The 25522-nt window shown below is 36.6% G+C and overlaps 7 protein-coding genes and 1 pseudogene across 14 annotated transcripts; 7 read left to right on the forward strand and 1 right to left on the reverse strand.

Moving 5' to 3' along the window:
• The first annotated feature begins 1448 nt into the window (after positions 1 to 1448).
• LOC104735546 (uncharacterized) lies at positions 1449 to 2703 on the forward strand. The gene is made up of 3 exons (XM_010455355.2): positions 1449 to 1605; positions 1718 to 1788; positions 2382 to 2703. Exons 1-3 carry the CDS (start codon positions 1536 to 1538, stop codon positions 2493 to 2495), a joined length of 255 nt encoding a protein of 84 aa, XP_010453657.1. The 5' UTR covers positions 1449 to 1535; the 3' UTR covers positions 2496 to 2703.
• A 324-nt stretch (positions 2704 to 3027) lies between these two features.
• Positions 3028 to 6908, forward strand: LOC104735547 (RNA-binding KH domain-containing protein RCF3). Of its 6 annotated transcripts, none has more exons than XM_010455359.2 (8): positions 3028 to 3273; positions 3621 to 4237; positions 4327 to 4743; positions 4834 to 5091; positions 5207 to 5464; positions 5545 to 5618; positions 5794 to 5867; positions 6458 to 6908. In XM_010455359.2, the coding sequence occupies exons 2-7, from the start codon at positions 3656 to 3658 to the stop codon at positions 5840 to 5842; spliced, it is 1638 nt and encodes a 545-aa protein (XP_010453661.1). In that variant the 5' UTR covers positions 3028 to 3273; positions 3621 to 3655; the 3' UTR covers positions 5843 to 5867; positions 6458 to 6908. The 6 variants fall into 6 exon arrangements, with proteins under 6 accessions (XP_010453661.1, XP_010453659.1, XP_010453658.1 ...); XM_010455357.3 differs by lacking the exon at positions 6458 to 6908 and adding an exon at positions 5974 to 6375; XM_010455356.3 differs by lacking the exon at positions 6458 to 6908 and adding an exon at positions 6029 to 6375.
• A 46-nt stretch (positions 6909 to 6954) lies between these two features.
• Positions 6955 to 10985, forward strand: LOC147929241 (pentatricopeptide repeat-containing protein At5g15280, mitochondrial pseudogene; annotated as a pseudogene). Its single transcript, XR_015578476.1, has one exon. The product of XR_015578476.1 is annotated as a pentatricopeptide repeat-containing protein At5g15280, mitochondrial pseudogene (transcript).
• Positions 10986 to 11605: 620 nt separating this feature from the next.
• Positions 11606 to 12800, forward strand: LOC104735550 (casparian strip membrane protein 5). The gene is made up of 3 exons (XM_010455361.2): positions 11606 to 11915; positions 12037 to 12160; positions 12349 to 12800. The coding sequence occupies exons 1-3, from the start codon at positions 11695 to 11697 to the stop codon at positions 12565 to 12567; spliced, it is 564 nt and encodes a 187-aa protein (XP_010453663.2). The 5' UTR covers positions 11606 to 11694; the 3' UTR covers positions 12568 to 12800.
• A 107-nt stretch (positions 12801 to 12907) lies between these two features.
• On the reverse strand, positions 12908 to 14802 carry LOC104735551 (pentatricopeptide repeat-containing protein At5g15300). Its single transcript, XM_010455363.2, has one exon. It carries the CDS (start codon positions 14735 to 14737, stop codon positions 13088 to 13090), a length of 1650 nt encoding a protein of 549 aa, XP_010453665.1. The 5' UTR covers positions 14738 to 14802; the 3' UTR covers positions 12908 to 13087.
• A 2977-nt stretch (positions 14803 to 17779) lies between these two features.
• LOC104735552 (transcription factor MYB16-like) lies at positions 17780 to 19505 on the forward strand. The gene is made up of 4 exons (XM_010455364.3): positions 17780 to 18206; positions 18291 to 18420; positions 18513 to 18865; positions 18953 to 19505. Exons 1-4 carry the CDS (start codon positions 18074 to 18076, stop codon positions 19327 to 19329), a joined length of 993 nt encoding a protein of 330 aa, XP_010453666.1. The 5' UTR covers positions 17780 to 18073; the 3' UTR covers positions 19330 to 19505.
• Positions 19506 to 20732: 1227 nt separating this feature from the next.
• On the forward strand, positions 20733 to 21728 carry LOC147929242 (uncharacterized). Of its 2 annotated transcripts, XM_087482192.1 has the most exons (3): positions 20736 to 20924; positions 21033 to 21098; positions 21454 to 21728. In XM_087482192.1, exons 1-3 carry the CDS (start codon positions 20877 to 20879, stop codon positions 21499 to 21501), a joined length of 162 nt encoding a protein of 53 aa, XP_087338318.1. In that variant the 5' UTR covers positions 20736 to 20876; the 3' UTR covers positions 21502 to 21728. The 2 variants fall into 2 exon arrangements, with proteins under 2 accessions (XP_087338317.1, XP_087338318.1); XM_087482191.1 differs by lacking the exon at positions 21454 to 21728 and having other exon boundaries at positions 20733 to 20924; positions 21033 to 21386.
• A 255-nt stretch (positions 21729 to 21983) lies between these two features.
• On the forward strand, positions 21984 to 25143 carry LOC104735553 (cystathionine gamma-synthase 1, chloroplastic). Its single transcript, XM_087482188.1, has 11 exons — positions 21984 to 22647; positions 22739 to 22842; positions 22951 to 23024; positions 23108 to 23276; positions 23363 to 23422; positions 23517 to 23720; positions 23811 to 23897; positions 24025 to 24132; positions 24226 to 24321; positions 24453 to 24571; positions 24689 to 25143. The coding sequence occupies exons 1-11, from the start codon at positions 22314 to 22316 to the stop codon at positions 24894 to 24896; spliced, it is 1563 nt and encodes a 520-aa protein (XP_087338314.1). The 5' UTR covers positions 21984 to 22313; the 3' UTR covers positions 24897 to 25143.
• Positions 25144 to 25522: the final 379 nt, after the last annotated feature.

Below are 25522 nucleotides of genomic sequence, written 5' to 3' on the forward strand. Positions count from 1 at the left end.
CACTAGACATCTCTTTCTCTAGGCTTCATTAGATTTTTTTTTTTTTGGCTCTTTTTCTGACCACCTCTAAATTATATTTTATGATTTTATTCCTTTAAATATTGTTTTTTCTTTTTGCAAATATATCATAGTAATAATTACAAAGCAACTCACAAGAAAAAGCCCAAAGTCAAGAATGAAGAAGCCCAAGTCCGATTTTTGCATATAGTAGTAGCCTTCTCTTTTTTTCTCGGCCATATTAACACCTATTTAGAGAGTTTCGAGTGGGTGGGGGGGGGGGGGGGGGGGGGGGGTGGTGATTGGGTTGTTCTCACTGATTGGTCCGTTCAGAGTCCAGAGCTACATTTTTGGCAGCTCCCCTTAAAAAAAAGTAGAAAATGAGGTTCAGTCGGAGACCATTTAGTTCACAAAGTACATAGGTTAACCAATAATTTTGCTGCCGTAATTGAGACCCTAAAGCTTGATAGATTCGTAAAAGACTTCTTCGTCTTAAGTTAAGTTTCTTTTTGTTTGGACTTAAAGTTGACTTATTCATCCGTTTTATTTATAGTGAACAATGGAAAAGCAGACAAAACCAAATGTTAATCTTTTTGCTTATCTCATAAAATTTGGCAAGGCACGGATTTTACAATACTCGAATAATCACATGCGCCGACGTTATTTTTGGCTTAAATTTTTTTATAATAACACAAATTATTGATACAGTTTGTTTGCCTTGTTATGTGTTAAAAAGTAAATGGACGGCTATACTAGTAAAATGACAGCATGATATTCAATTAAAACTAAGTCAAACCTTGTCTCTAATTTTAAATAAACACGGCAATCGATAGTATTTTCTCTGGATCACAATAGAAGATTTCACTAAAATGGGTAAACCTTTTTTTTATATCAACTTGGTCTTTTCCATTACGATGTTGATTTTCATAGTCCAAAGTGGCAAAATCCCTTACTCGCCAACCTTTGTGGTTTGTGGATGATAGCCTAACTTAATAATTATAATTACGTAATTTATAACTGGAGAAAGTCTTAGTACCTTTTAAGAAGTTTTGGTAGACAATAAATAATATTTGACTGTTATTATTTATTTACACGAGAAATACAGCTATTTTAAAGTTTTTACCAAAAATAATACTGATACTCTTTGGTAGTGGCAGACATGAGGAGCTCGACTCCAGTTCACATCACGTGGACTCATTAGGGTTACACGTGCGAGTTTGCTTCCTAATAATCAACTGGCAACTTAAGCCATAACTAAGTTTGATTTGCTCTTAGTAATAATTCAGTTATATAGAATAAAAATGTATAGAGTACATTAATATGTGAATTTCCATCTTTCTTCATTGGATCTGAAGCTGGAGCAGTTTCCAGGAAAAGTGGAAAACCTTGAAGCCAAAGGTTCTCTTTTCTCTTTATTAAAGTTTTACTATTATAGTAATAGGAATGGTTTGATAACTACCAAAACTTATTAGTACTAAAATAATCATATAAAGTCTAATACAAATGAAATCTTCATTAAGAACTTCAAAGAGACAGCAATGGGTCAATCTTGTTTCTTCAAAGTTCTTCTTGTTTCCTCTCTTTTACTACTAATCTTCTTCTCCACTGGTAATAGCTAATTGAAATCTTCTTCTTCTTCTTAGTCACACTGTTGAAAACATTATTAAGAGTTTATGATTTAGAATTCATGCCTGATGATTTTTGTTTGTGAATTTATAAGCCATGGGGAGAAACTTGCGAACTGCAAAGTTGTCAGGAGTTCACAGTACTGCTAAGCATTTTTCTTTCAGGGTACTTTCTCTGATCTCTACTTCTTTTTAATTAGTTTCTTCAACTTTTAGAACTTATACTATTTTTTTTTTTTTTTGCATTATGATATATATTCAGAACTCTTCCTCGATAATACTACCTGTAATAATTACTTAATTAGTTTATGGGTGTATTTTTTTCCATTTATAATGTAAACAAGATGTGCAAAAAACTTTTTTTATTTTCTTCGAACAATACTAAAAATGTTTGGAAATGGTATCTAGAAAAACAAGATTTCGGATTTTTGTTTAAGGTACTGAACTACGTTGTTACTTTTTTTTTTGTATTGATGGAACGGGGGAATTATAACAATTCATCATCTCATCTTAAGTTTCAAGTTTTCGCTTAGTTTTCTTGCATCTATTATACATTTTATTTTGCCTGCATATATTGCTATTGTTTTTTTCTTCTTTGACTAATATATAGTACAAATTCAAACTTAAACTTTTTTTTTAAGGATTAAATTATATCATCTGACTTTTTTTGTATATAGTTAATTGTATTTGTATTGAGAAAGAAGTACATATTTTTTTCTTTATCAAACGAATTTTAATTAAAAAAAATGGTAAATACAGGAAGGCATTGTGAGAAAGACGATGGAGCTGATGGATTATGACCCGCCGGGGTCCAACACCAATTGGAATGGTTTCGTGGCCTCTCCTCCTCCCCAATCTCCTCCGCTTTCATAATTTCTAAAAAAAACAACAAGCTCGTCTTAAAGTGTCTTTTTTTTTGTTCGTAAACAAAATAAATACCAATATGTAATTTGAAAATTTGATAAGCTAAGCTCTACTCTCTTAATTGTGGAAAATATGACCTCAAACTGTAAGAATTACTTGTTTGATATAATTGGTGAACACATGGGAAACGTCATTTTTAGTTGAAATCTTTCCGACACATCAATTTTTTTTTATATGTTGTTCTTATTTTTACAATTTAAAATCTGAACAAAAAACAATATCGAAGTAAGTTTTAATATTTTTCTAAATCTAAACTGAACAGAAAAAAAAACCAAAATGAAATTCAAAGGAATCGAGAAAACAAAGAAGATCAAACTGAAACTTAAAACTTTTTTTTAGACAAAAAAATTTGATAAAACAAATCAACTATTATCAAAATATAATTAAACAAAATAATGAATTTTGGACCAAAAAAAATATATTACTTAAAAGAATAATCCAACCGTATCACATATTTCGGATATCGAATCTGTTTAAAAATATCCATCATTTGCATACCTATAAACCAAATTCGAATTCAAGTCTAATTCGTATTATCATAACCAAAGTTTTAAGTTAAAACCGAATCATAACCAAAATTTTAAGTTAACTAATTAAAGTTTTTTTTTTTTAATCAGAAAGAAAGAAAAAGGAAAAGAAAACTAATTAAAGTCCGCGCAAACCCTAGAAAATACTGATATCCCCAAATCCGAAGAATCGATTTCGTCAGCGGGACTCTGAATCGAAGGTTCGTTTTCCAAACGTTTCTGATTAATCGAAATCTCCAATTGTTCCTTATCGTAGTTCGAGTCTTCAGTATGTTTTTCTTAAGTTTCTTCTCATTTGGGTTTACTTGTAGCTTGTTTGTTTGATAGACTAGTGTTCCGAGTTCTCTGATTCGATTTGTTTCTTTGATCTTCTGAGAAAATTGATTGATTTATGAATAGATTTTGTTTATGAACACACCTGTGGATGCTATATATATATATATATATATATGTTTTTTCCTGTGATTGGTTGAAAAAACTCAGGTATACTACTATATAGATTTGGAGTTCTGATTGTTTAATTTATAATTTTGATTGGAAGGTACAGAGTTGTTTCCCTTTTATTTTGTTTGTGTTGGTACAATGTCACCGGATCATAGAGATAGCCATAGAAAGAGGTCACGTCCTCAGTCTGATTACGATGAAAATGGTGGAAACAAAAGGAGATATCGTGGTGATGATAGAGATTCACTTGTCATTGATCGTGATGATACTGTATTCAGATACCTCTGCCCTGTTAAAAAGATTGGGAGTGTTATTGGTCGAGGAGGTGACATTGTCAAGCAGTTGAGAACGGAGACTAGATCCAAAATTAGAATAGGGGAAGCGATTCCGGGATGTGATGAACGTGTGATTACGATCTATAGCCCTAGTGATGAGACCAATGCCTTTGGAGATGGAGGGAAAGTTCTTTCTCCTGCGCAGGATGCTTTGTTTAGGATCCATGATAGAGTAGTTGCAGATGATGCGCAGAGTGAAGATAGCTCTGAAGGAGAGCATCAAGTTACTGCTAAGTTGCTGGTTCCTTCGGATCAGATTGGATGTATTCTTGGCAGAGGTGGCCAGATTGTCCAGAACATTCGGAGTGAGACAGGTGCTCAAATTCGCATCATTAAGGACAGAAACATGCCTCTGTGTGCCTTGAGTTCAGATGAGCTCATTCAGGTACTTGCAGATTTATGTGTTTTACTTTTATTGCCTTTTCTTATGTGAGATTATGGCGAATGCCTGATGAAATCACTTTTTCTTTCTAGATATCTGGAGAAGGGCTCATTGTTAAGAAGGCTCTGCATCAGATTGCGTCTCGCCTTCATGAAAACCCTTCACGTAGTCAGAACCTACTGTCGTCTGCAATGTCTGGTGGACATCCTCCTGCTTCACTGATGAGCCATGCGGGTGGTCCTCGACTTGTAGGGATAGCACCGCTAATGGGTTCCTATGGACGTGATGCAGGAGAGTGGTCACGCCCTTTATACCAACCTCCAAGAAATGAGCCACCGGCAACAGAGTTCTATATTCGGCTAGTTTCCCCAGTTGAGAACATTGCAAGTGTGATAGGGAAAGGTGGTGCTCTTATCAATCAGCTTCGACAGGAAACCAGAGCAACCATTAAAGTTGATAGCTCTAGAACTGAAGGAAACGATTGTTTAATAACTATATCAGCAAGAGAGGTTTGAATTTCTTTCAGCGGCCCTGTCTGTCTTTTAGTTAAGAACAGTATATCCAACTTTTTTTCCTTGACAGTTTCTAATCTATTTTAGGTTTTTGAGGACGCATATTCCCCAACCATAGAAGCAGCTATGCGTCTGCAACCAAAGTGCAGTGATAAGGTGGAAAGAGATTCTGGACTTGTTTCATTCACGACTCGTCTTCTTGTGCCAAGTTCTAGGATTGGTTGTATCCTTGGTAAAGGAGGAGCCATCATAACTGAGATGAGAAGAATGACAAAAGCTAACATCCGCGTACTGGGGAAGGAAAATCTCCCAAAAGTTGCATCTGACGATGATGAGATGGTTCAGGTATAAAATTCACAATATCATAATGATACTCCTCTAATTTCCATTGCAGTTTATCCTCTCACGCTTAAAGCTCTTCACGTGGAGTGTTAACAACAGAAGTTATTTTGATGTTCAGATCTCTGGAGACCTTGACGTTGCCAAGGATGCTCTCATACAAATTACATCAAGATTAAGAGCCAATGTTTTTGACCGGGAAAGTGCTGTTTCTGCACTTATGCCGGTCTTGCCTTATGTTCCTGTTGCACCAGATGCTGGGGATAGATTGGACTATGATAGTAGAGATAGCAGAAGACTGGAACGTGGGAATCCTTATCCTGGTGGTTATGGCTCAAGTGCTTTGTCTTCTGAGAGTTATTCTCCGTATGGCCCGCCGGTATGTCTTCTAAAAGGTTTCATTACATGTTTTTAACATATCACTTCTCAATTAATGACTCTTCGGACGTGTTTTTGTAGGTTGGTGGTAGTAGTAGTACTCCATATGGAGTGTATGGAGGAGGTTATGCATCTGAACGCAGTGGCAGTTCTGGGTGAGTTTATTTATTTCCTGATGTATTTGTAACACTATATGAAGTATTTACCGGTTTACCTTTTAGAACTTCCGTCATCAAGTGTTTCTAATGACGATATATCGCACATAATCTTGGTTTTCGTTTGCCTAACAATTCTTTGTGGTTGATCCTGATCATGGGTTTTTGTCATCAGGTTATCCAGCCATTCTTCTACCTATCGACGCAGAAACTATGATTACTAGAAGCTATTGGTGGGTGATTAGAAAGGTTAGATTATAATATGGTTTGCTTAAGTCCTTCTTTAAAACTTTGTTTACCTAGCTGTTTGTCCCAAGTTCATGACATAACCTAATCTGATCTGTCCCGGTGTCAGATTCTGATTTACTGCTTTTTTCCCTTTGTGACCTTTTCCCGTCCCACTAAAACAGTGTGAGATCCTGAAGCCTGAAGCCAACCCCACAGCCCACAGTTGAAGCCTTTTCCACCAAACAAGATGACAAAGCTGAACCACCAAACTCTACCTAGGAGAACCGATTACATGCGGATGAGATATTTAAGTTTGTTTCAAAACTTTCCATGTCCACTTGTAACCAAAATACTGCCAAGTTCCTACCCGTTAAAAACCTTATCCAGTTGGCCTTGGCTGTAATGCTGTCTGTCTTTCAGTTTACCTTTCTTTCCTTGGATCAGTTTCCGAAACCTTAGTTTGGTTGTGTGTAGTTCCGTATGTACGAATTATTCAATTTATGTCAAACGCTCTCTTGCATTGGTTTTACTTTCAGCATGCTTAAACCTCGCTCTTACAGGTTTCCGTATCGCAAACTATTACCTTAATGATCTCTCAAGAGTTGTTACAGATCTTATGCAGGGAAAGAGATGAGCGAGAATATAACGAACCACTTTGGGCATTAACATCAATCTGTTATCCCTTGTGGTCCACATGAAAGGTATATAAACTTCTTCTCTCTATGTTATTTGTCTTTGCACATATGCTTCTTTGGCAGGAGTTAAAAGACAGGTTGCTATATCTGGAAGAATGAAGACGCTCTTGTTATTTGATTGTCGGTATGACTACTCCAAAGACCGTTCGGTTTAGTGGCTATGACTGTCCGGTTTTCTTGCCTGAGCCACCCGGATTTGGCTACCTATCTCAAAGAAATCTCTACATTTCTTGAATGTTGAATCGAATGATGAGTTAGATATACTCAGATTGGTAGAAGAAAATTATTTATCTAACTCTTTTAAGAAAATATATGAATCAATTTATTTTGTAAAACTATTTGGATCAGTAAATATTTGTGTACTGTACTTTGTCTTGTTTAAAATTAGGCCTGTTTATGAATTTTTCAGTAGACTATTTGATTAGTGATAACAAATTAACAATAAGCTGAAACGGTGTCGCTTTCGCAGTAGTTTCGACCTTTTAATTTCGGCCCTTTTTGTTCGTCTCGTCACCTTCTTTGGTTGGTGAGAGAGCTCGAATGCAGCAGTTGAATAAGAAAGAAGAAGGCAAATAAAACTTCCATTGATTTCTCCAATCGTATGCTTAATCTTCTCTCCATCACTACTTCCACTCGCCTTCGTTTTCTCAACAAGGTTACATCTCTCTCATGTCGTTGTTACTCTTTAGCGTCTTCGTCGGGAAATGATTCAGCTATCCCAAGAAATTATGAGTCTTCCTCGTTTGATTTACTTTCGAGGTCTCCTGGTGGGGCAACAAAGGTCCGTGGCGATACTGGTTCCTCTCTAAAAGACTTGCTTTTGGATTTGTCCGATGTGGTTCCCAATATCACCCGTAGGTTTAGGAGAGTTCCTGGCTTGAAACCCGAAAATGTGCTTGAATTGTTACTGGGTTTCCAATCTGAGGTTCAGAAAGATGGAATTGGGAGTGGAAAGGTTCGAGCTTTATGGGAGATTTTCAGATGGGCTAATGGGCAATATAAAGGGTTTAAGCATTTACCTCAAGCTTATGAAGTCATGGCATCGATGCTTATCAAGGAAGGTATGGTTAAGGAAGTTGAATTGTTGCTTATGGAGATGGAGAGCCAGGGAGATACATTGGTTAAGGAGGGTGTTTTCTGCGATTTGATTGGGAAATATGTTGATGATTTCGATACCAGGAAGGCAGTTATGCTGTTTGATTGGATGAGGCGTAAGGGTTTAGTACCTGTAGCTTCGTGTTACCAGACTCTTATTAATTATTTGGTCAGACTTCACAGAACAGAATCAGCATATAGAATTTGTTTGGATTGGGTGGAGACGACGGCTGAATCAGATCAGATGAATATAGATAGAATTGGGAGAGTTATTGAGTTGCTTTGCTTGGACCAGAGAGTGCAGGAGGCTAGAGTTCTAGCGAGAAAGCTTGTGGCTTTGGGTTGTGACCTGAATAGCTCAATCTATAGTAAGATTACTTTAGGATACAGCGAGAAGCAAGACTTTGAGGATTTGTTGAGTTTCATTGGTGAAGTTAAATATGAACCTGATTTGTTTGTTGGCAATAGGATTGTACATTCACTCTGCAAGACTTTTGGCTCAGAGAGAGCTTATTTATATATGGAGGAGCTTGTACGTTTAGGTTTTCATCCTGATGAAGTCACCTTCGGTATCTTGATTGGTTGGTGTTGTTATGAAGGAGATATCAAAAGAGGGTTTCTTTATTTATCTGAGGTTACATCAAAGGGTTTAAAACCCGATGTGCGTAGTTATAATGCTATCTTAGGTGGGCTTTTCAGAATAGGATTGTGGCAACATACCAGTTCTATTCTGGATGAGATGAAGGAAAATGGACTGTTGCCAAGCTTGTCTACATATAAGATAATGGTAACTGGATATTGCAAAGCTAGACGGTTTGAAGAAGCTAAGACTATTGTTAATGAGATGTTTGGTTATGGGTTGATAGAAGCATCAAAAGTTGAAGATCCTCTTTCAGAAGCTTTTAGTTTAGTAGGATTTGATCCCTTAGCTGTTAGATTGAAAAGGGACAATGATTCCAAACTTTCCAAAGCTGATTTTTTCGATGATCTTGGGAATGGGTTATACTTGCACACTGATTTGGATTCTTACGAGCAAAAGGTGAATATGGTACTTGACAGATCCGCGCTTCCGGAATTTAGTTCGCGTATTGTTAGTGCATGTAAGGACGGCGATTTGAAAACAGCATTGGGACTTCATGATGAAATGGCTCGATGGGGTCAAAAGCTATCGCGTCGGAGTTTTGCTGTTTTAATGAAGAGTCTCTGCGCATCACGTTTTCATGTCAAAGTAAGTGTTAGCCTATTGGAAAGATGGCCAAAGCTGGCTAATCAGTTAGATGGAGAAACCCTCAACGTTCTTGTCCAAGAATATTGCAAGACGGGATTTAGCCGCCATAGCAAACTCATTTTCCATAGAATGGTTCAAATGCATCATCCTATCGATAACGAAACTTACACATATTTGATAAGTTGTTTCTGTAAGAAAGAAACACTCAATGATCTGCTGAGTGTGTGGGGTGCTGCCCAAAATGCTAACTGGTTACCTGATTTGAATAGTAGCGGAGCTCTATGGGAAGGTCTTATCCGGAAAGGACTGGTGGAGGAAGCGGTTAAACTCTTTGAGCGCATATTCATATCATATCCTCTATCACAGTCTGAAACGTGTAAGATTTTTGTTGAGAAGCTCACAGTTCTTGGGTTCGCATCTACCGCTCATTCTGTTGTTAAAAGGCTTGAAGGAAAGGGTTACCTTTTGGAACAAGTGGTTCACAATCATCTTATCAAAGGACTCTGCAAGGAGAAGAATGATTCAACTGTATTTGCTATACTCGACGAACTGCTAGACAAGAAACACTTTCCGAGTGTGGAAAGTTCTTTGATGTTAATTCCTCGACTTTGTGGAGCTAACAAAGTAGAAAAGGCATTTACTTTAGCAGAGAAATCAGATTCATCTTCTGTCCAGTATGCTTTGATAGAAGGACTATGCTTAGCTGGGATGATGTCCAATGCAGAAACTCAGTTACGGATAATGTTATCAAACGGGTCTTTACCGAATAACGATATCTACAATCTGATGTTTCAAGGTTATTGTAAAGGTAACAACTGGAAGAGAGCTGAGGAAGTCTTAGGAATCTTGGTGAGGAAGAACATAATCTGTTCGGTTATGAGTTACAGAGAATATGTTCGGAAAATGTGTTTAGAACGTCAGTTTCTGTCTGCATTTAGGCTGAAGGAGTTTCTTCTGGTTCAAGGACAAAGCAATCCTGGCGGTGTAATCATTTATAATCTGCTGATCTTCTATCTGTTTCGGGCTAATAATCACTTGGAGGTTAATAAAGTCTTGCTCGAAATCCAGGGGAGAGGGTTGTTGCCTGATGAAACCACTTTTAATTTTCTCGTACACGGATACTCTTTGTCTGGAGATTATTCTAGTTCTGTGAAATATCTCTCGGCTATGATCTCTGAGGGGATGAAACCTAATAATCGAAGCATAAGAGCAGTAATGAGGTCTTTGTGTGACTATGGTAATGTGAAGAAAGCTCTTGACTTGTGGCAGGTTATGGAATCAAAGGGCTGGATTTTGAGTTCTTCAGTTGTCCAAACAAAAATCGCTGAATCTCTAATTTCAGAAGGCGAAATTCCACAAGCTGAAGATTTTCTGATCCGTGTGACACGCAATGGCATGATGGCTCGTAACTACGATAATCTAATCAAGAAACTATCTGATCATGGGAATCTTGACATTGCGGTTCATCTGTTGAACACAATGATAAAGAACCGAAGCGTTCCAGATTCTTCAAGCTATGATTCAGTCATCAGCGGCTTGCTGAGATGCAATCAGTTGGGTAAAGCTATGGACTTTCAAACAGAAATGGTGGAATTAGGTCTAAGTCCAAGCATAAGTACATGGGGTGGTCTTGTTCATAAGTATATTGAGGCATGCCAAGTTTTGGAATCAGAAAAACTCATCAAATCAATGGTTGTGTTAGGCGAAACGCCGAGTCAAGAGATGTTTAAGCTAGTGATTGATCGGTTTCGAGTAGAGAACAATACAGTGAAAGCTTCAGAGATGATGGAAATGATGCAAAAGTGTGGCTATGAAATTGACTTTGAGACTCATTGGTCTTTGATTAGTAACATGAGCACTTCTAAAGAGAAGAAGACAACAGCTGGTGAAGGATTCTTGTCTAGACTTCTCTCTGGGAATGGGTTTACTTGGAAGCGATGATGACTCAGTTTTAAAAGTTTTGAGGCTAATTTAGAAATATAAGAAAATGGAGTTCTTTTATGTAATTTTACGATTGCAAACGCCCGCCCTAAAAGAGAGAGCCAGAGTGTTTTAGTTGACTTTGTTGTTGTCAACTTTTGCGTTATGTGACTAATATAATATAATCTTCACGTAAGCCAACTCAAAAGCTGAAGTCATCTCTTTGACTCAAAAAGCGTACATACTTTTGTAAACATTTGAATATGATCATTTGGTTTAGGTGTCCTGCTTCAATATATATATATATATATATATATATATATATATAGGTTTTTATTTGATTGATAACCTAAATGTAGAGTGTGTTTGACACAGAACACATTTGGGTTCAACATCTCCAATCACTTAGGAACTTTAATTTAAATTTCCAACTAAACTATCTAGAGATTTCCGATCCTACCATTAAAAAAGTGTATTTTAATTGATAAGTGGGTTTGTTAGTCATCTGCGGCTAACATAACTAATTCCATTAATTTAACTTATCACCATGCATGATCATATAACATGTAACTACTCCACATGTTCCAGCTAAAGATTTGCATCCAAATTTGGACAGCCTTTTATGTTTCCAAATTTGATAAAGGATATACTAAAGAGGGTGGATCATGAAGCTTACTATGTATTGATTTATAAAGAATATACTCTATGCAAAATTATGGAATTATATTACTAAAAAGGGGATACCTTTAGCAAGTACAATGAGATAAGGACCTTATCACAACCACTATATGTCCCAAAGCATGCACTATATATACACACTCACTCATTCCTCCCTCATTAAAACTCTCACAGCATCTATATATTTCTTACCTAACAAACCCTAACTTCCTTGTCAAGCAATCTAGAGAAAATGAAGTCCGGTCAAACTGAAATCGTGGAAACAAGCAAAGGTATTCAAAAGAGCGGTCTGATGAGCAGAAGAATTGCCATTCTTGAGTTTATCCTCAGGATTGTTGCATTCTTTAACACTATAGGTAGTGCAATCCTCATGGGAACCACACATGAAACTCTGCCTTTCTTTACTCAATTCATACGGTTCCAAGCCGAATACAATGATCTTCCAGCCTTAACGTATGTGATCTGATTCCTTAAAACTTCTTTTAACTTGTATTTTTTTTTTTTTTTTGGTATGAGGGAATGACCTGGATTAATTCTTGAAGTGTTTTTGCCTTTGGTTTGCTTGATCAATCAGGTTCTTTGTGGTAGCAAATGCTGTTGTGAGTGGTTACCTTATCTTGTCTCTAACTTTGGCCTTTGTACACATCGTCAAGAGCAAGACTCAGAATAGTAGAATTCTTCTTATCGTCCTTGATGTGGTAAGTCATCACTCATCAGAACTCAATTCTGTTTAATAAGCATGTGCCTTCTCGTTAGCTTTGCAGTTCAAACCCATAATAACAACAAAAAAAAACTGAAAGAGTAATGAGCAGATCATGTGGGTAGAATTGAAAAAGACTTGCAGTTTGACATTACTGCTTACAATTAATTCCTCCTGATGTGTTAGGTAATGTTGGGTCTTCTAACTGTTGGAGCATCCTCAGCAGCAGCCATTGTCTACTTGGCACACAATGGGAACAATAAAACAAACTGGAATGCCATCTGTCAACAGTTCAACTCCTTCTGTGAGCGTATCTCCGGGTCTTTGATTGGATCATTCATTGCCGTTGTCCTCCTCATTCTTCTTATTCTCCTATCAGCTATTGCTCTTTCCCGACGCCATTGAAGAAGATCTGGTCTTGACCTTAAAATATGAGTTTTCTTTTTCCCTGCTTCAAAAAATTCATAGTTTGGTGTGTAAAAATGTTAACTTGAGCTTTCGGTCGTGTGTCCTCAGCATCTGTGGTTTTTCTTTTCTCATCTCGATTGATATCTTCTGTGTGATTTATGTAACGAGTTATTCTGTCAAAAGTTGTGCTTTAACTATCAGTTACCACATCATCTTAATATCTTCTCTCCTTTACAGAATCTGGTGTTCTATAAATATATGCTAAATCCTGAATCATGAAATCACCATTATAGATAACAAGACAAACGCCGGGTTTTATAACGTTTTTACACAAAAATTGATTGAAAGATCATCTTGAATTTAAGGTGTAAACATCAACATGGAAGCTTCCTATCAAACGCGGTGCTCAGTTTCTTAGAACAGAAAGGATATAATTAATATTTGCCATTCAGAGTTCAAAGTTAAGAACTCGAAAACAAAAGAAAAAAAATTGCCAATGAAGCGTTGGTTTTCTACCTTAACTAATCCGACCTCTTGATTTTGACTCAGGTTCTGACGAGAGTAAATATCTCATCATCAATTTATCATCGTCTTCCTCGATCAAGCTAATTCCAGTAGGTTTTTTCACTCTTGTATCATCAAACATCTTCCTAACTTTCTGCACTGCGTCCCACTGACCTGTGGAAGCATATATGTTGGAGAGCAACATATAATCGCCACTCTCGTCCTTCCTCATACTGAGCAGTTTCTCATTTGCATACTTTCCTAACTCAACATTCCCATAAATCTTACAAGCACCTAAAAGTGTTCGCCATACAATGGCGTTAGGCTCAATCTTCATCGACTTCACAAACATGAATGCTTCCTCCAATAGCCCTGCTCGCCCCAACATGTCTACCATACAACCATAATGCTTTAAGTTTGGTTCGATATTATACATATCCTTCATAAGGCTAAAATACTGACTCCCTTCATCAACTCTTCCTGAATGGCTGCAAGCTAATATAACTCCAATGAACGTCACCTCATTTGGCCAGACTCTCAACCTCTGCATTTCTTCAAATATTTCAATTGATCCCTCCGCATGATGCAAAGCCAAACCAACAATCAAAGTATTCCACGTTGACAAGTCCCGATCTTTCATTCCTCTGAACACTTCAGTTGCTCTATCAATGCTTCCACACTTTGCATACATGTCAATTAAAGCATTCCAAATAGGAGTGCCAACATATATGGAGCTCCTCGAAAAGGAAGCCGTTTCCAAGATGTAGTGATGAAGGCTCTTCCCAGTTTCTAAGTCTCCTAAGACTCCACAAGCAGATAACAAACTCAGTATTGTCACAACATCTGGGTGTTCACCAGCATCCTTCATCTCCTTGAAAATACTTAATGCCTCCTTCGGGTACCCACAGTTTACATATCCAGAGATCATTGCATTCCAAGTCACAACATCTTTCTCTGTAAATCTATCAAAGAGCTCCCTTGCTCTATCAATCTCCTTACATTTCAAACAACCAGTGATCATCACATTCCAAGCAACCTGATCTTTTTCAGGCATTTCATCAAAAAGCCTCATAGCTTCATCTATCTTCCCTCTCTTAGCATACCCAGAAGTCATAGAAGACCAAGCAACCTTATGAGCTTTAGCAGAATCATCAAAAAGCTCACTTGCAATCCTCAAATCTCCACAATTAGCATGAAAAAGGATCAAAGCGTTTTTAACATACTCATTAGACACAAACCCATGTCTCAACACTTTGCCATGAACAGCAAAACCATTACTTCTCCACTCGAGCTTCGAACACGCCTTGAGAAGGAACGTAAACGTATACCTATCAGGGGACACACCTCGTCTCTCCATCTCAGTATACAAAGCAACCGTATTTTCAGGTCTCAAACTCTGGGCAGAGCCGCGCAACACATGGTTAAAGATAGATACGTCTGGTTTAGGAATACCGTCGAACAACTTGTGGGCGTACTTAAGCGCACCAGGAACCGACAAAGAAGCCGAGTAAATTAGCTCCCCAACAACAGAAAGGTTCGACATGAGACCATTCACAACTATAGAAGCGTGGATTTGCTTCAAAGTTGGGAAATTTTTGCAGTTCTGCCATAGTTTTGGACGGCGGCGATTAGTGATTCGGTCGTTCGTTTGTTTCCTGATCATCTCCCTTTCGGTTAATTATGGGCTGCTTTCGATTATTTTTAAGTGATTTCCGGTTTGTTAAAACCAATCCGGTACCAAAATATCAATTAAGGTGATTTTATTCGGGTTGACCGGTACCAATAATAATTGCGATTGTAAATCTTTTATGACTTTTTGTATGTACAGAGAAGTGAGGATTTTTACGGTTTAGATAAAAAGCAAATTAAAAGTAGAGTTAAAACTCTCTCGTACAGTAACTGTTGCTGCTCTTGTTTGGTGGTGGAACAGTACTAATATGTTACTTGTTTTTCTTTGGTTGGCCGTCCGAGATGTCTCAATAATTTATGTACTGTTTTGAAGGTGACTTTGCCAGGAAAAAAATTGATCCGTCACTAGTCAGGTTTTAATTTAAGTTAGCCGGGTCCTTTGACAATTGTCTCTGTTGTACTAAGTTTACCATTACTTCTCTTCTTCTATGCTTAATTGAGATTTTTTCTTTGTTGGTTGTGTGTTGCCTTCCAATTATGTGTAAAATGCCTTCTGTTTTGCCTTTTGTGGTTAACACGTTTTTTTAAATGTTGTTTGGCCTTTTTTTTTTTTTGTTGACTCGTATAGTTGTATGATTGATTGATCATATCTTTTGGATTGTAGTTATTGGATTGGGTTAATTGAAGATACCTTTTTTTTTTCTTTTCTTTTTTGTGATGGAAACCAGATTTTGTAATATGTTGGTGTTATGGATATAGCTATCCTTGCTTTCAGATTTAAAGGATGCAAACTTGTTGTCAGATTCTTTTTCCACTGATGGATTGAAGACTTGTTTTTCCCGCCTTAATTGCTATTATTTGTCAGGTTAACCTTTCAAAAGTTATAGCTAATAGAGACTTGGCTAATCTTAGGCCTTTTGTCTACAATTAAGTCTGAAGTGAACCATTGTTTATATCTCAGTTTTGTATTAGATTATAGTTTAGTAGTTTACAATTTTTATAATATAGAACTGTTGGGACTTCTGTACCAGTTGAAACAGCTTCTGTGCCAAACTAGGAGTGTTAAATGTTTTCCAGTTTGAATGTTACAGATTGAGCATGCTAATAAGTAGTCTCTTCTTCTCACATGGCTCGGTTTTTGATTTCATATGTGTGTGACTTCTTGCTTTTTGCAATGTCTGATCAAGTACACTAATGCAGTAGATTTGTAGCATCAAATATGGGAATTCGTGGATCGATAGAATCTTGACAAGTGGCACCATTTATGAAGGCTATATTGAAGTATGTAAGGACCATACAGAGAGTGTAGGAGCTGGCAATATGGTATCAGCAAGACATTTATAGAGTTTTGTCCCCATTGTCCTTTACATCATTTGCAGCCAATATGATTTTCTTTTGATCCATGAGCTCTTCTACTTCTCTCTCTCTCTCTCTTCTTCAACTTTCATATTCACATTTATTCATTTTCCTCTTCTCTTTATTTTATTTTTTATAAAATTTATAAAACTGATTTCTTTTTGTATTTATTTGTACAATTCTTTATGATTTTGTCTTATCGTTCTATGATTCGATGAAGATACTTCTTACTACCCCACAAGCTTGGAGCCCACCTCAATAAATCCATCTTCTGCCTTCATGGAACACATTTAGCTACTACTCTCCCTTGTTTGGTCTTGTAAAATCTCTTTAATGTCACCGTTTGCCTTCATAAATCATCTACCTTTCTTGGCAGTATAATTTACCTTGATTACACCTGCACGGTACCACATCCATATAAGATCAATTCATGGTATATATGGACGTTTAGACCATAAGATGAGATTCCGTACCAGTGATTTAAACATCAATCCAATCAGTTTTGGGTTCTGGTGACTTGAGTACAAGTTCATTGCTCTCAGAGGATGTCTAGATTTTTAAACTGAAGTGATGAAAGTTCTGATATGCTAGACTGAGTTCTCAGAGGATGTCCAAAAGATTCTGAATATACTACTTTTAAAAATCAGTCTGAAGATGTAGAGATACTATTAGACTCATTGACTTGACATCAAGAACAATGTAGCAACCAGTGGACTTATCTACAACTAAAAAGTGCTTCCTAAACAAATTTTAAGGTTAAGAGAGTTTTTCTAATTAACTTTTTTACTTAAGTATAGTTCCATGTGCCGCATAAGATATCTGTATACACGCAACTATATTCAAACTTAACCCTCATTTTCTTGCAAGACTATTATTGTATATGCTAAAGGGTTTATCTAGATAGTGCCTAGTGCATACCTAATATAGAATTGCGTGTGGATCTTGTTGTAGCTAGTCATAATGTTTCTAAACTCTAATCGTTTGCTTACACAAGTTAGAAATTTACCTTTTTCAGAGAAATGAACAAAGTGAAGAAAGAAGAAAGTCTATGCATGTAATAATTAATTTACTTGCAATCACTAAGTTTTCTCCTCCTCTATGATCTATGTCTCATTGATTTACTATTATAGTGTCAGTTTCCTCTTAGTCACCGCCATTTCACAGCATTTACTATCTACTCTTTTTAGTAGAGGTTGAAGAAGAGAGATGATAATGTAAGAAAGAAAAAAATTCAATATCCATACGACTTTAATGATGTAGTGTTACTGAATGATGATGACTACTTATAGAGTGGAAAAAAATGCGGACGTTTAAAGCCTTAGACTACCTGTAATAGTAATCTGAGGCTAGCTAACAACAAACCAAAGGCATCTTTTTATCTTTTTTGAACTTAGTGTAAAAATAGATTGTTGAAAATTCTAGTGTATGTTTTGTTTCTTATAACTTTTTAGGCAAGTTTTATGTGAGATTAAAGTGCTAGCTAGAAGCTGAAACACTAGTACAAACAGTAAAAATTGAGAGAATTATTGAGTTTTGATCTTATTGTAACTTGCTAGTAGCCTATTAGCATAGAAACTGACCTGAATTTACTTCTAGCACAAGAAATAACCGATTTTATCTTGTGATATGTAAAAGTCACAGTGGCATGTAATAATAAAAGATCACCGCTTTTATCTCTCTGTGAGTTATTAGAAAGTGGGGGGGGGGGGGGGGGGGGGGGGGTAATAACTTCTCTAGACCCCATTTGTTAATAAATGCTCATCCATGTGAAAGAGCCGGGAAAAAAGGGATTCATTTGTTGTGTGTCTTTCTATCTCTCCTCTATATATCAACCTTCATCACTGAGATATGCGTCACTTGTAACATTTCCACAACTGTAGCCAAAAAGAGCAATCCTTTGTGCTCTCTCATGGTGATGATTATGTGATGTATGAGACAGACACAGCTTACTGACTTCTTATTCTTCTTTCTTGTTCTGTTATAAGATTAGAGTACTTTTGTTTTTTTTGGAAAAATGGGTAGATCACCTTGTTGTGACAAATTGGGTTTGAAGAAAGGATCTTGGACACCAGAAGAGGATCAGAAACTTTTGGCTTATATTGAAGAACATGGTCATGGAAGCTGGCGTTCATTGCCTGAGAAAGCTGGTACAATCAATGAACCCTCTCTTATATGATCTTTTCAACAGATTCAAAACTTTCTCATCTCTCTTCCTTCCTTCTTATTCTCAGGTCTCCATCGATGTGGAAAAAGTTGCAGACTGAGATGGACTAACTACCTAAGACCTGACATCAAGAGAGGCAAATTCAGCTTGCAAGAAGAACAAACCATTATCCAACTCCATGCTCTGTTAGGAAACAGGTTTGGTCTTGCAAAAACAAAACAATCTCTCGAATCTTTTTTTTAGAAATGTTTTGCTTCTTTCTGAATTCTGATCCCTTTTGTATATATAGATGGTCTGCGATTGCTACTCATCTGCCAAAGAGAACAGACAACGAGATCAAGAACTATTGGAACACTCATTTGAAGAAACGGTTAGTTAAAATGGGGATTGATCCAGTGACCCATAAACCCAAAAACGAGACTCCTCTATCTTCTCTTGGTCTATCCAAGAACGCAGCAATACTTAGCCACACGGCACAATGGGAAAGTGCAAGGCTTGAAGCTGAAGCAAGGCTAGCTAGAGAATCAAAGCTTCTTCATTTACAACATTACCAAACCAAAGCATCATCTCATCATCATCACCATCATCATGGATTCACTCACAAGTCACTGTTAACCAATTGGACAACAAAAACAAACGAAGGTAAAACCAAAAAAAAACACACAATAAACCTCTCCAAAATTGTATAACTTGTGGAACTTTGTTTGATTTATCTCTAAGACAATGCAGAACAACAACAGCTTGAGTCTCCGACATCTACGGTGTCATTCTCTGAGATGAAGGACCCAAACCCGACGAAGATAGAGTTTGTCGGATCATCCACGGGTGGTCTGAGTCTGATGAAAGAACCTGAAAGCAACGATTGGATCAGTTCAACGATTCATGAGTTCGAAACTACGCAGATGGGGGAAGGTATCGATGAAGGGTTCACGGGTCTTTTGCTCGGTGGAGAGTCAATGGACAGGAGTTTCTCCGGCGAGAAAAACGAGACGGCCGGCGAGAGTAGTGGTGGTGACTGCAACTACTATGAGGACAGCAAGAACTATTTGGACAGCATTTTTAACTTTGTTGATCCTTCACCGTCCGATTCACCACCCATGTTCTGAATCAAAAAGGTTCGAGATATTATTGTTGGGAATGTTTTTGATTCTTTTTAGTTTATAGTTTTTTGTGCTTAAACTCTGATTAGACAAATTTTAGACTAATCTAGTTTTAGCTTTCTTTTACTTCTTCTTTAGTTACTGTTTTACATTATGCTATTTAGATGAATTTTCCAAGAAAAGGACGCCGCAGAAGAATTAAAAAAAAACAAAAAATGACAAACATGAAACTAAAAACTAAAAACTAATGTTTGTTAAGTTTGGAACTAAAATCAGTACTATATGAGTTTCTAGATCTTAGTCTAGTTTTGTGACTTTAATTTTAGAATGTATTGCATTAAAATTGTTCCATGCAAAATACTATGTTCTCAATGTATTTGATTTTAGGTTTTTGTGCTTAATGATAGATAACAGTACCCAACAAAACTTGTTCAGTCTTAGCTATATTCTATTTCCAGATCATCCAAAGTGTAACTCTATGTTCTTTGTAGATTTGATCCTATATATATTACCGTAGCACAATGACTAATATGTACTTGATCACATTATTTCACGGACGTCTCTAGCCATGACGCCATGAATTGGTTTCGGTAAAAGTTGCATTGATCTTCGAACACTTGAAGATCACATATCTTTTGCTTGTTCTTGCGTGACCGCTTCTTTAAAGTAGCTACGATTCAACATATTCGTTGATTTGACGAACACGATTACTACATCGACCGACAGATCGAACACGTATAGTTTTATCACTTTAACACTTCTACGGTTCTACCAGTGTTAGTGTTAAAACTACAACATTGCGGCCATTTGCGGTTTTTTTTTTCCTCCTGAGTTATCAAAAAAAAAAAAAAAAGATGAAAGATTGAGTTGTATTAATATTTTTCTTTTCTTTTTTAACACTGATTTTTGAGTTACATAATGATAAATGTGGCTGTGATAAAAACAACAAGCTGACATGTCGATTACAATAAGATAAAAAATTAAATGTTGGTTGTTTCATGTCCTTTTCTGCCTTATGCTTGGGGGTCTCGAATTCGATTTTTTCATTATTCCAATTAAATGTCAAAATAATACTAAATAAAATCCAAGAAAAAAAAAAAAAGACCAAACTAATAAATCATAATAAATATGAATCGTAGTGAATAGGATACTATATATTTGGATATGACCCCAAGCAAGTGTGGACCCAACATATATCCAAAAGTTTCAGAAACAAGATATTAAAATCATTCTATTGTCATTGAGAAAATTATATTGCCCCAATAATATATTTACAAAAAAAAAAGATTTTGTATAAAAATAAATTTGGATTTTTTGAGTTTTTAGGGATTAGGCTAAAAACTAAAAAAGGTAATCATTTACAAGAGGTCTTAGTTTAGGCCCATTTAAAGCCCAATAATAAGGTAAAGGAAAAAAATACAAAAAGGAGCGAAGAAGACTTGCACGCACCATCACACGAATCGCGATTTTGAGATTTCGGAAGCTTCGATTTGATTTGGGATTTTTAGGGTTTTCTTCCTCTGAAGACGACGATTCCAACAGTGATTTTGACAATGACGCTACCTCCAGGACTCTACTCCGGCACCAGCTCCCTTGCTCTGGTGAATTATCTCTCCCATCCAATTCTCGATCTGTAGCTCCGATTCGTTTTTTTTAAATGAGTTTTGTGTGATTCAACGAGTTTTTTTTTTTTGGCTTTGATTGATCAGGTGGCTCGTGCTTCGGCTTTTGGTTTGGGTCTCGTCTATGGGAACATGAAGCTCAAGGTCTTGAATGCTACTTCTAGAAGTTACAGCTTTGCGGTGTATTTCTCTGGATGTTTCCTTCTCTGAAGTTACTAGAGTTGTGATTGTGAGTCTCTGTCTGTTAAGAAGATCTTTGAGTCACCGAGCCAGTAATGTGATGCCTTGAGCAAATTATCTGGCTCATTCATTATGTCGCTGTAAAAAAGGTTTACTTGTTGAATCTTGTTGTTTGCTCATTCTGGTTTTCATGCCTTGTACTAGTTCTCTCTTTGGAAGAACCGTAAATATGTTAAAATGTTGATCTCACTATGCCTAAAATGTTGTTGAATCTTTTAGTATATATGCTAAAGTAAAAAAGTACCAACAAATTTCATTTCACCTGCAGATCAAATCGATGTCACAGAAGAAGGTTGAAGCCACTGCTCATCATTAATCGATTCTTCTCCGTTTTCAATAAGATACCAAAAGCTGGGGTGATGTCTCCCCGGTTAGTTTTTCTTCTTTTCATGATTCATCTTTTAACATAAGAAGGAACGAATGTGTTTGAAAAGCATCTTACATGGTTTTTAAGACCTTTTTTGGAGCCAAAATTAACCTTTGGCTTAAAAACCCGAGTCATATTTTTGTTGTCATCCAATAACACCACTCACATTCACCTTACCTCTCTCAAGTGACCCAGTTGTGCGTTATATACTTGGTTGTGCAAGTGTGTCATATCATTATTACTCAAATCCGCTGAAGTGTATGTGGCTTTTAACCATTTGGTTATTGATCGTTTTTTAGTCAGTCAATTTGTAAAAGGATGGGAATGGGTTCCCCGGTTAAACTTGACTAGCTCAATCCAGTCCAGTGAGGACTTGATCCCACTGTAGATTCTTTCTATCTTGGTATAAGCAAGTAAGATTGATTTTTTTTTTTCCAAAAGAAAGAATCAGAAAAGGGAATCAAAAGCAACAAAAGAAGATTGTAGTGGATAATTTGTAAAAGACAACCAAAAAAAAGTATTGTTAAAAAATGGATTAAAAGTAGGAATAATATAAAGGGTGAATGATTGCTACAAAAACCTTTAAATCCCATTAATTAATAATAGTATAGTAGTATAAAATTATGTCTATTTCTCCGACCAAATACCACAAAGTAGATTATAGTGTTTAGAAAAACAAACCCGCCACATCTTTCTTCTCCGAACGACTAAGCAGAGATCCTGGGACCTGGGATCAGACTCTCAGTAGAAAAAAATTGTATATGGCGTTTCATTGTTCCGTTAACCTACGAATACGATCACCTCCTCTTCAACCTTCGTCTTTCACCGGAAATTCACCAATCAATTTGAGGTTCCCGCCTTGTCAGCTACTGAGCAGTAAGGCTCGTCGTCGAAACTGCAGCAACATTGGTGCAGCTCAGATCTTCGCGGCTAGGTGGTCCAACAATCCTGGCTCTGGTTTAGCCTCTGCCCCTGCGGCATCGTCCCTCAGTGAGGAGGTTTTGGTGGATGAAGAGGTTAAAGAGATAGTAGAATTGGAGGAGGATTTCAAACTCTCCTTCTTGAAATCAGATGGGAGCTTAACTATTCATGCTGGTATATATATAGATTTATATTTTCAGTTATATATTTATAGTAACTTGAGGCAATGTGATTTGTTGATGGTTTATAATTTTGCGATGATCAGGTGAAAGATTAGGTCGTGGTATAGTGACGGATGCGATCACGACCCCTATTGTCAACACAACTGGCTTTGTCTTCAAGAAAACTGCTGATGTTCTTGACTTCAAGGTTACGGTTTAAATTGATTCAACAAAAAAATCTCTGTTGCTAATTTGATTGTATAATAAATTCAATAATTTAAGCTTAAGTTTTGTGTGTGTCTCTCTCTGTCTCTAGGAGAAACGAGTTGTTCGTCATGAGTATGGTCGTTATGGAAATCCAACGACAATGATACTTGAGAAGAAGATAAGGTAGGTGCTTTCTTGATTAACTGTCTTTATGAATGTTCATATTTGTTATATATGCTTAGGTAATTTTGGTGTGTATTGAGCAGTGCACTTGAGGGAGCTGAATCAACCTTGGTTATGGCTTCTGGGATGTGTGCAACTACTGTTATGCTTTTTGCATTGGTTCCTCCAAATGGGCATATTGTGACTAGTACAGATTGTTACCGGAAGACAAAGATTTTCATGGAGACTTTTCTTCCCAAGTTGGGAATCACTGTACAAAACCTTTATAACCCAATCCCTTTTTTTTAATTCCTTCCAATCTTGGATAATGTATTGATTAGCCTTTTGTATACGTCTAGGTGATTGTAATTGATCCTGCTGATACCCCGGGGCTTGAAGATGCGGTGAATAAGCATGAGGTTAATTATATTAGTTCTCTCTTAACATTTTTTTTTTCTTACTATTGAATTTGGATTGGGGATATATGTAAAAAATGAATGGAGTCATCTGCAGGTTTCGCTGTTCTTTACCGAGTCTCCAACAAACCCGTTTCTTCGATGTGTGGACATTGAGTTAGTTTCAAAAATCTGTCACAAAAGAGGAACTCTTGTTTGTATAGACGGCACCTTTGCAACACCTTTGAATCAGAAACCACTTGCTCTTGGTGCTGATCTTGTTGTGCACTCTGCTACAAAATACATTGGAGGCCACAACGATGTGAGTAAACTATGTATCTACTCAACTGTAAAAACATCAGGGCCTCAGTGATTAGAGAAGAAGAATAACAATGTGTTTTCCGTGCTAAAGGTTCTTGGTGGATGCGTTAGTGGTTTAATGGAATTGGTTTCTGAGGTTCGCAATTTGCATCATGTTTTGGGAGGCACACTTAATCCGGTACAAAGGAGAAAAAAAATGCTTGATCTCTTCTTCTCACTTCTTTCTTTCTCTTTTATGTGTTTTCCATTTCATCAAGATGCATGTATCTAACCTTTAAGTTAATTGGGGTCTTTGCGGAAAACAGAACGCGGCATATTTACTCATCCGAGGCATGAAGACAATGCATCTTCGCGTACAACAGCAGAATTCAACCGCTTTGAGGATGGCCCAAATTTTAGAAACACATCCCAAGGCATTATACCTTTTTACCAAGTTATATTCATTCGTTTGTATTACACATGACATCATTTATTAATTGGGGTATGCTAAAATCGTATCGCTTTAGGTGCGTCGTGTTTATTATCCAGGCCTTCCTAGTCATCCGGACCATCACATAGCCAAGCGACAAATGACTGGCTTTGGTGGTGTGGTCACTTTCGAGGTGAAAACAATAAGATAATCAAATAAATGTTTGATGATATTAATTTGATCCAAGCTAAGTAAAGATATACTACTGTATACATATATATATATATATATTAAAATCTCAAAATTTGTTAATTATGCGAATAGATTGCTGGAGATCTCGGGAGTACAATAAACTTCGTCGATTCTTTGAAGATCCCTTACATTGCAACATCATTTGGTGGATGCGAGAGCCTTGTGGACCAACCTGCCATATCGTCCTACTGGTATGTATATATTTCCTTTAAAACATTGATTCATATCATCGTTTTGATATAAATGTGATTAGCGATGGTTGTTACACAGACTTTTTTTTTATTTTTTTTGTATGGGAATTGATTCAGGGATTTACCGCAAGAGGAGAGGCCCAAACATGGAATCAAAGACAACTTAGTTCGCTTCAGCTTTGGTGTTGAAGACTTTGATGACGTCAAGGCTGACATTCTTCATGCTCTTGAAGTGATCTTGCCACCACCATCTGAAAAGATCTCAACTATGCATGGTTTAAACTTTAAAGTAAACAAACGGTGCTGCTTAGACTCTAAAGTCTAAACTAGCCAGCCGTTAGCTAATGTTAATAGTCGTTTCTGAGAGACGCGGCCGTTTCTAAAAGGGAAACAAAAAACTTAATATGTTTTTTTTTGATAATTCTTTTTTTTATTGTAAAAACGTTTATTGTTGTTGCAAAAAGTCACATATTGTGTGTGCTAGAACATGTTGGTGTTGAGGACTAGTCAAAATGTCAGTTGAATAAGTATTATGTATGATAAATGTAGTAAAAGATGTCTATTCTTGGTCACACAGTTTAATTAGCCAATAATAATTTAGAGTCATGTATAATTTTTAATTTAGAAGTGTGTAAAGTGATATACTAAAATAATAGAAATGGATTTAAATTTAAATCTAGATCCGGTGCCTAATTTATACGCAAAAAATATAGATGAATCTCATAATTATATGAAAGACGAATCTAATTTACATATTTGGAATAATAATAGAATATTAAAAATAGCCTTTGTTTTGGGGTATATGATAGTTCTGCATGGCCGTTCAAGCCCGTGAGAGGTTCATCTCAGGTGGACGATCTGGTTTAAGAGAAGGTATACGTATAATACTAATATACTAGGGTACTATAATCTGTGTTATTTCATGGACCTCTCGTGGTTAGGTCATATTAT

The sequence above is a fragment of the Camelina sativa genome, chromosome 13 (genome assembly GCF_030686135.1).
Source record: "Camelina sativa cultivar CO46 ecotype springtype chromosome 13, ASM3068613v1".
NCBI classification, from domain to species: Eukaryota; Viridiplantae; Streptophyta; class Magnoliopsida; order Brassicales; family Brassicaceae; genus Camelina; species Camelina sativa.

Coding starts and splice junctions, on each gene's coding strand:
- LOC104735550 (XM_010455361.2), top strand. CDS start 11,695: ATGAAGTCCGGTCAAACTGAAATCGTGGAAACAAGCAAAGGTATTCAA. Junction 11,916..12,036: donor AATGATCTTCCAGCCTTAAC/GTATGTGATCTG, acceptor TTGATCAATCAG/GTTCTTTGTGGTAGCAAATG. Junction 12,161..12,348: donor TTCTTATCGTCCTTGATGTG/GTAAGTCATCAC, acceptor CTGATGTGTTAG/GTAATGTTGGGTCTTCTAAC.
- LOC104735546 (XM_010455355.2), top strand. CDS start 1,536: ATGGGTCAATCTTGTTTCTTCAAAGTTCTTCTTGTTTCCTCTCTTTTA. Junction 1,606..1,717: donor ACTAATCTTCTTCTCCACTG/GTAATAGCTAAT, acceptor TGAATTTATAAG/CCATGGGGAGAAACTTGCGA. Junction 1,789..2,381: donor CTAAGCATTTTTCTTTCAGG/GTACTTTCTCTG, acceptor TGGTAAATACAG/GAAGGCATTGTGAGAAAGAC.
- LOC104735551 (XM_010455363.2), bottom strand. CDS start 14,737: ATGATCAGGAAACAAACGAACGACCGAATCACTAATCGCCGCCGTCCA.
- LOC104735547 (XM_010455359.2), top strand. CDS start 3,656: ATGTCACCGGATCATAGAGATAGCCATAGAAAGAGGTCACGTCCTCAG. Junction 4,238..4,326: donor GTTCAGATGAGCTCATTCAG/GTACTTGCAGAT, acceptor TTTTCTTTCTAG/ATATCTGGAGAAGGGCTCAT. Junction 5,092..5,206: donor ACGATGATGAGATGGTTCAG/GTATAAAATTCA, acceptor TTTGATGTTCAG/ATCTCTGGAGACCTTGACGT.
- LOC104735552 (XM_010455364.3), top strand. CDS start 18,074: ATGGGTAGATCACCTTGTTGTGACAAATTGGGTTTGAAGAAAGGATCT. Junction 18,207..18,290: donor TTCATTGCCTGAGAAAGCTG/GTACAATCAATG, acceptor TCTTATTCTCAG/GTCTCCATCGATGTGGAAAA. Junction 18,866..18,952: donor GACAACAAAAACAAACGAAG/GTAAAACCAAAA, acceptor AAGACAATGCAG/AACAACAACAGCTTGAGTCT.
- LOC147929242 (XM_087482191.1), top strand. CDS start 20,877: ATGACGCTACCTCCAGGACTCTACTCCGGCACCAGCTCCCTTGCTCTG. Junction 20,925..21,032: donor GCACCAGCTCCCTTGCTCTG/GTGAATTATCTC, acceptor TTGATTGATCAG/GTGGCTCGTGCTTCGGCTTT.
- LOC104735553 (XM_087482188.1), top strand. CDS start 22,314: ATGGCGTTTCATTGTTCCGTTAACCTACGAATACGATCACCTCCTCTT. Junction 22,648..22,738: donor GAGCTTAACTATTCATGCTG/GTATATATATAG, acceptor TGCGATGATCAG/GTGAAAGATTAGGTCGTGGT. Junction 24,322..24,452: donor GTGGTGTGGTCACTTTCGAG/GTGAAAACAATA, acceptor TTATGCGAATAG/ATTGCTGGAGATCTCGGGAG.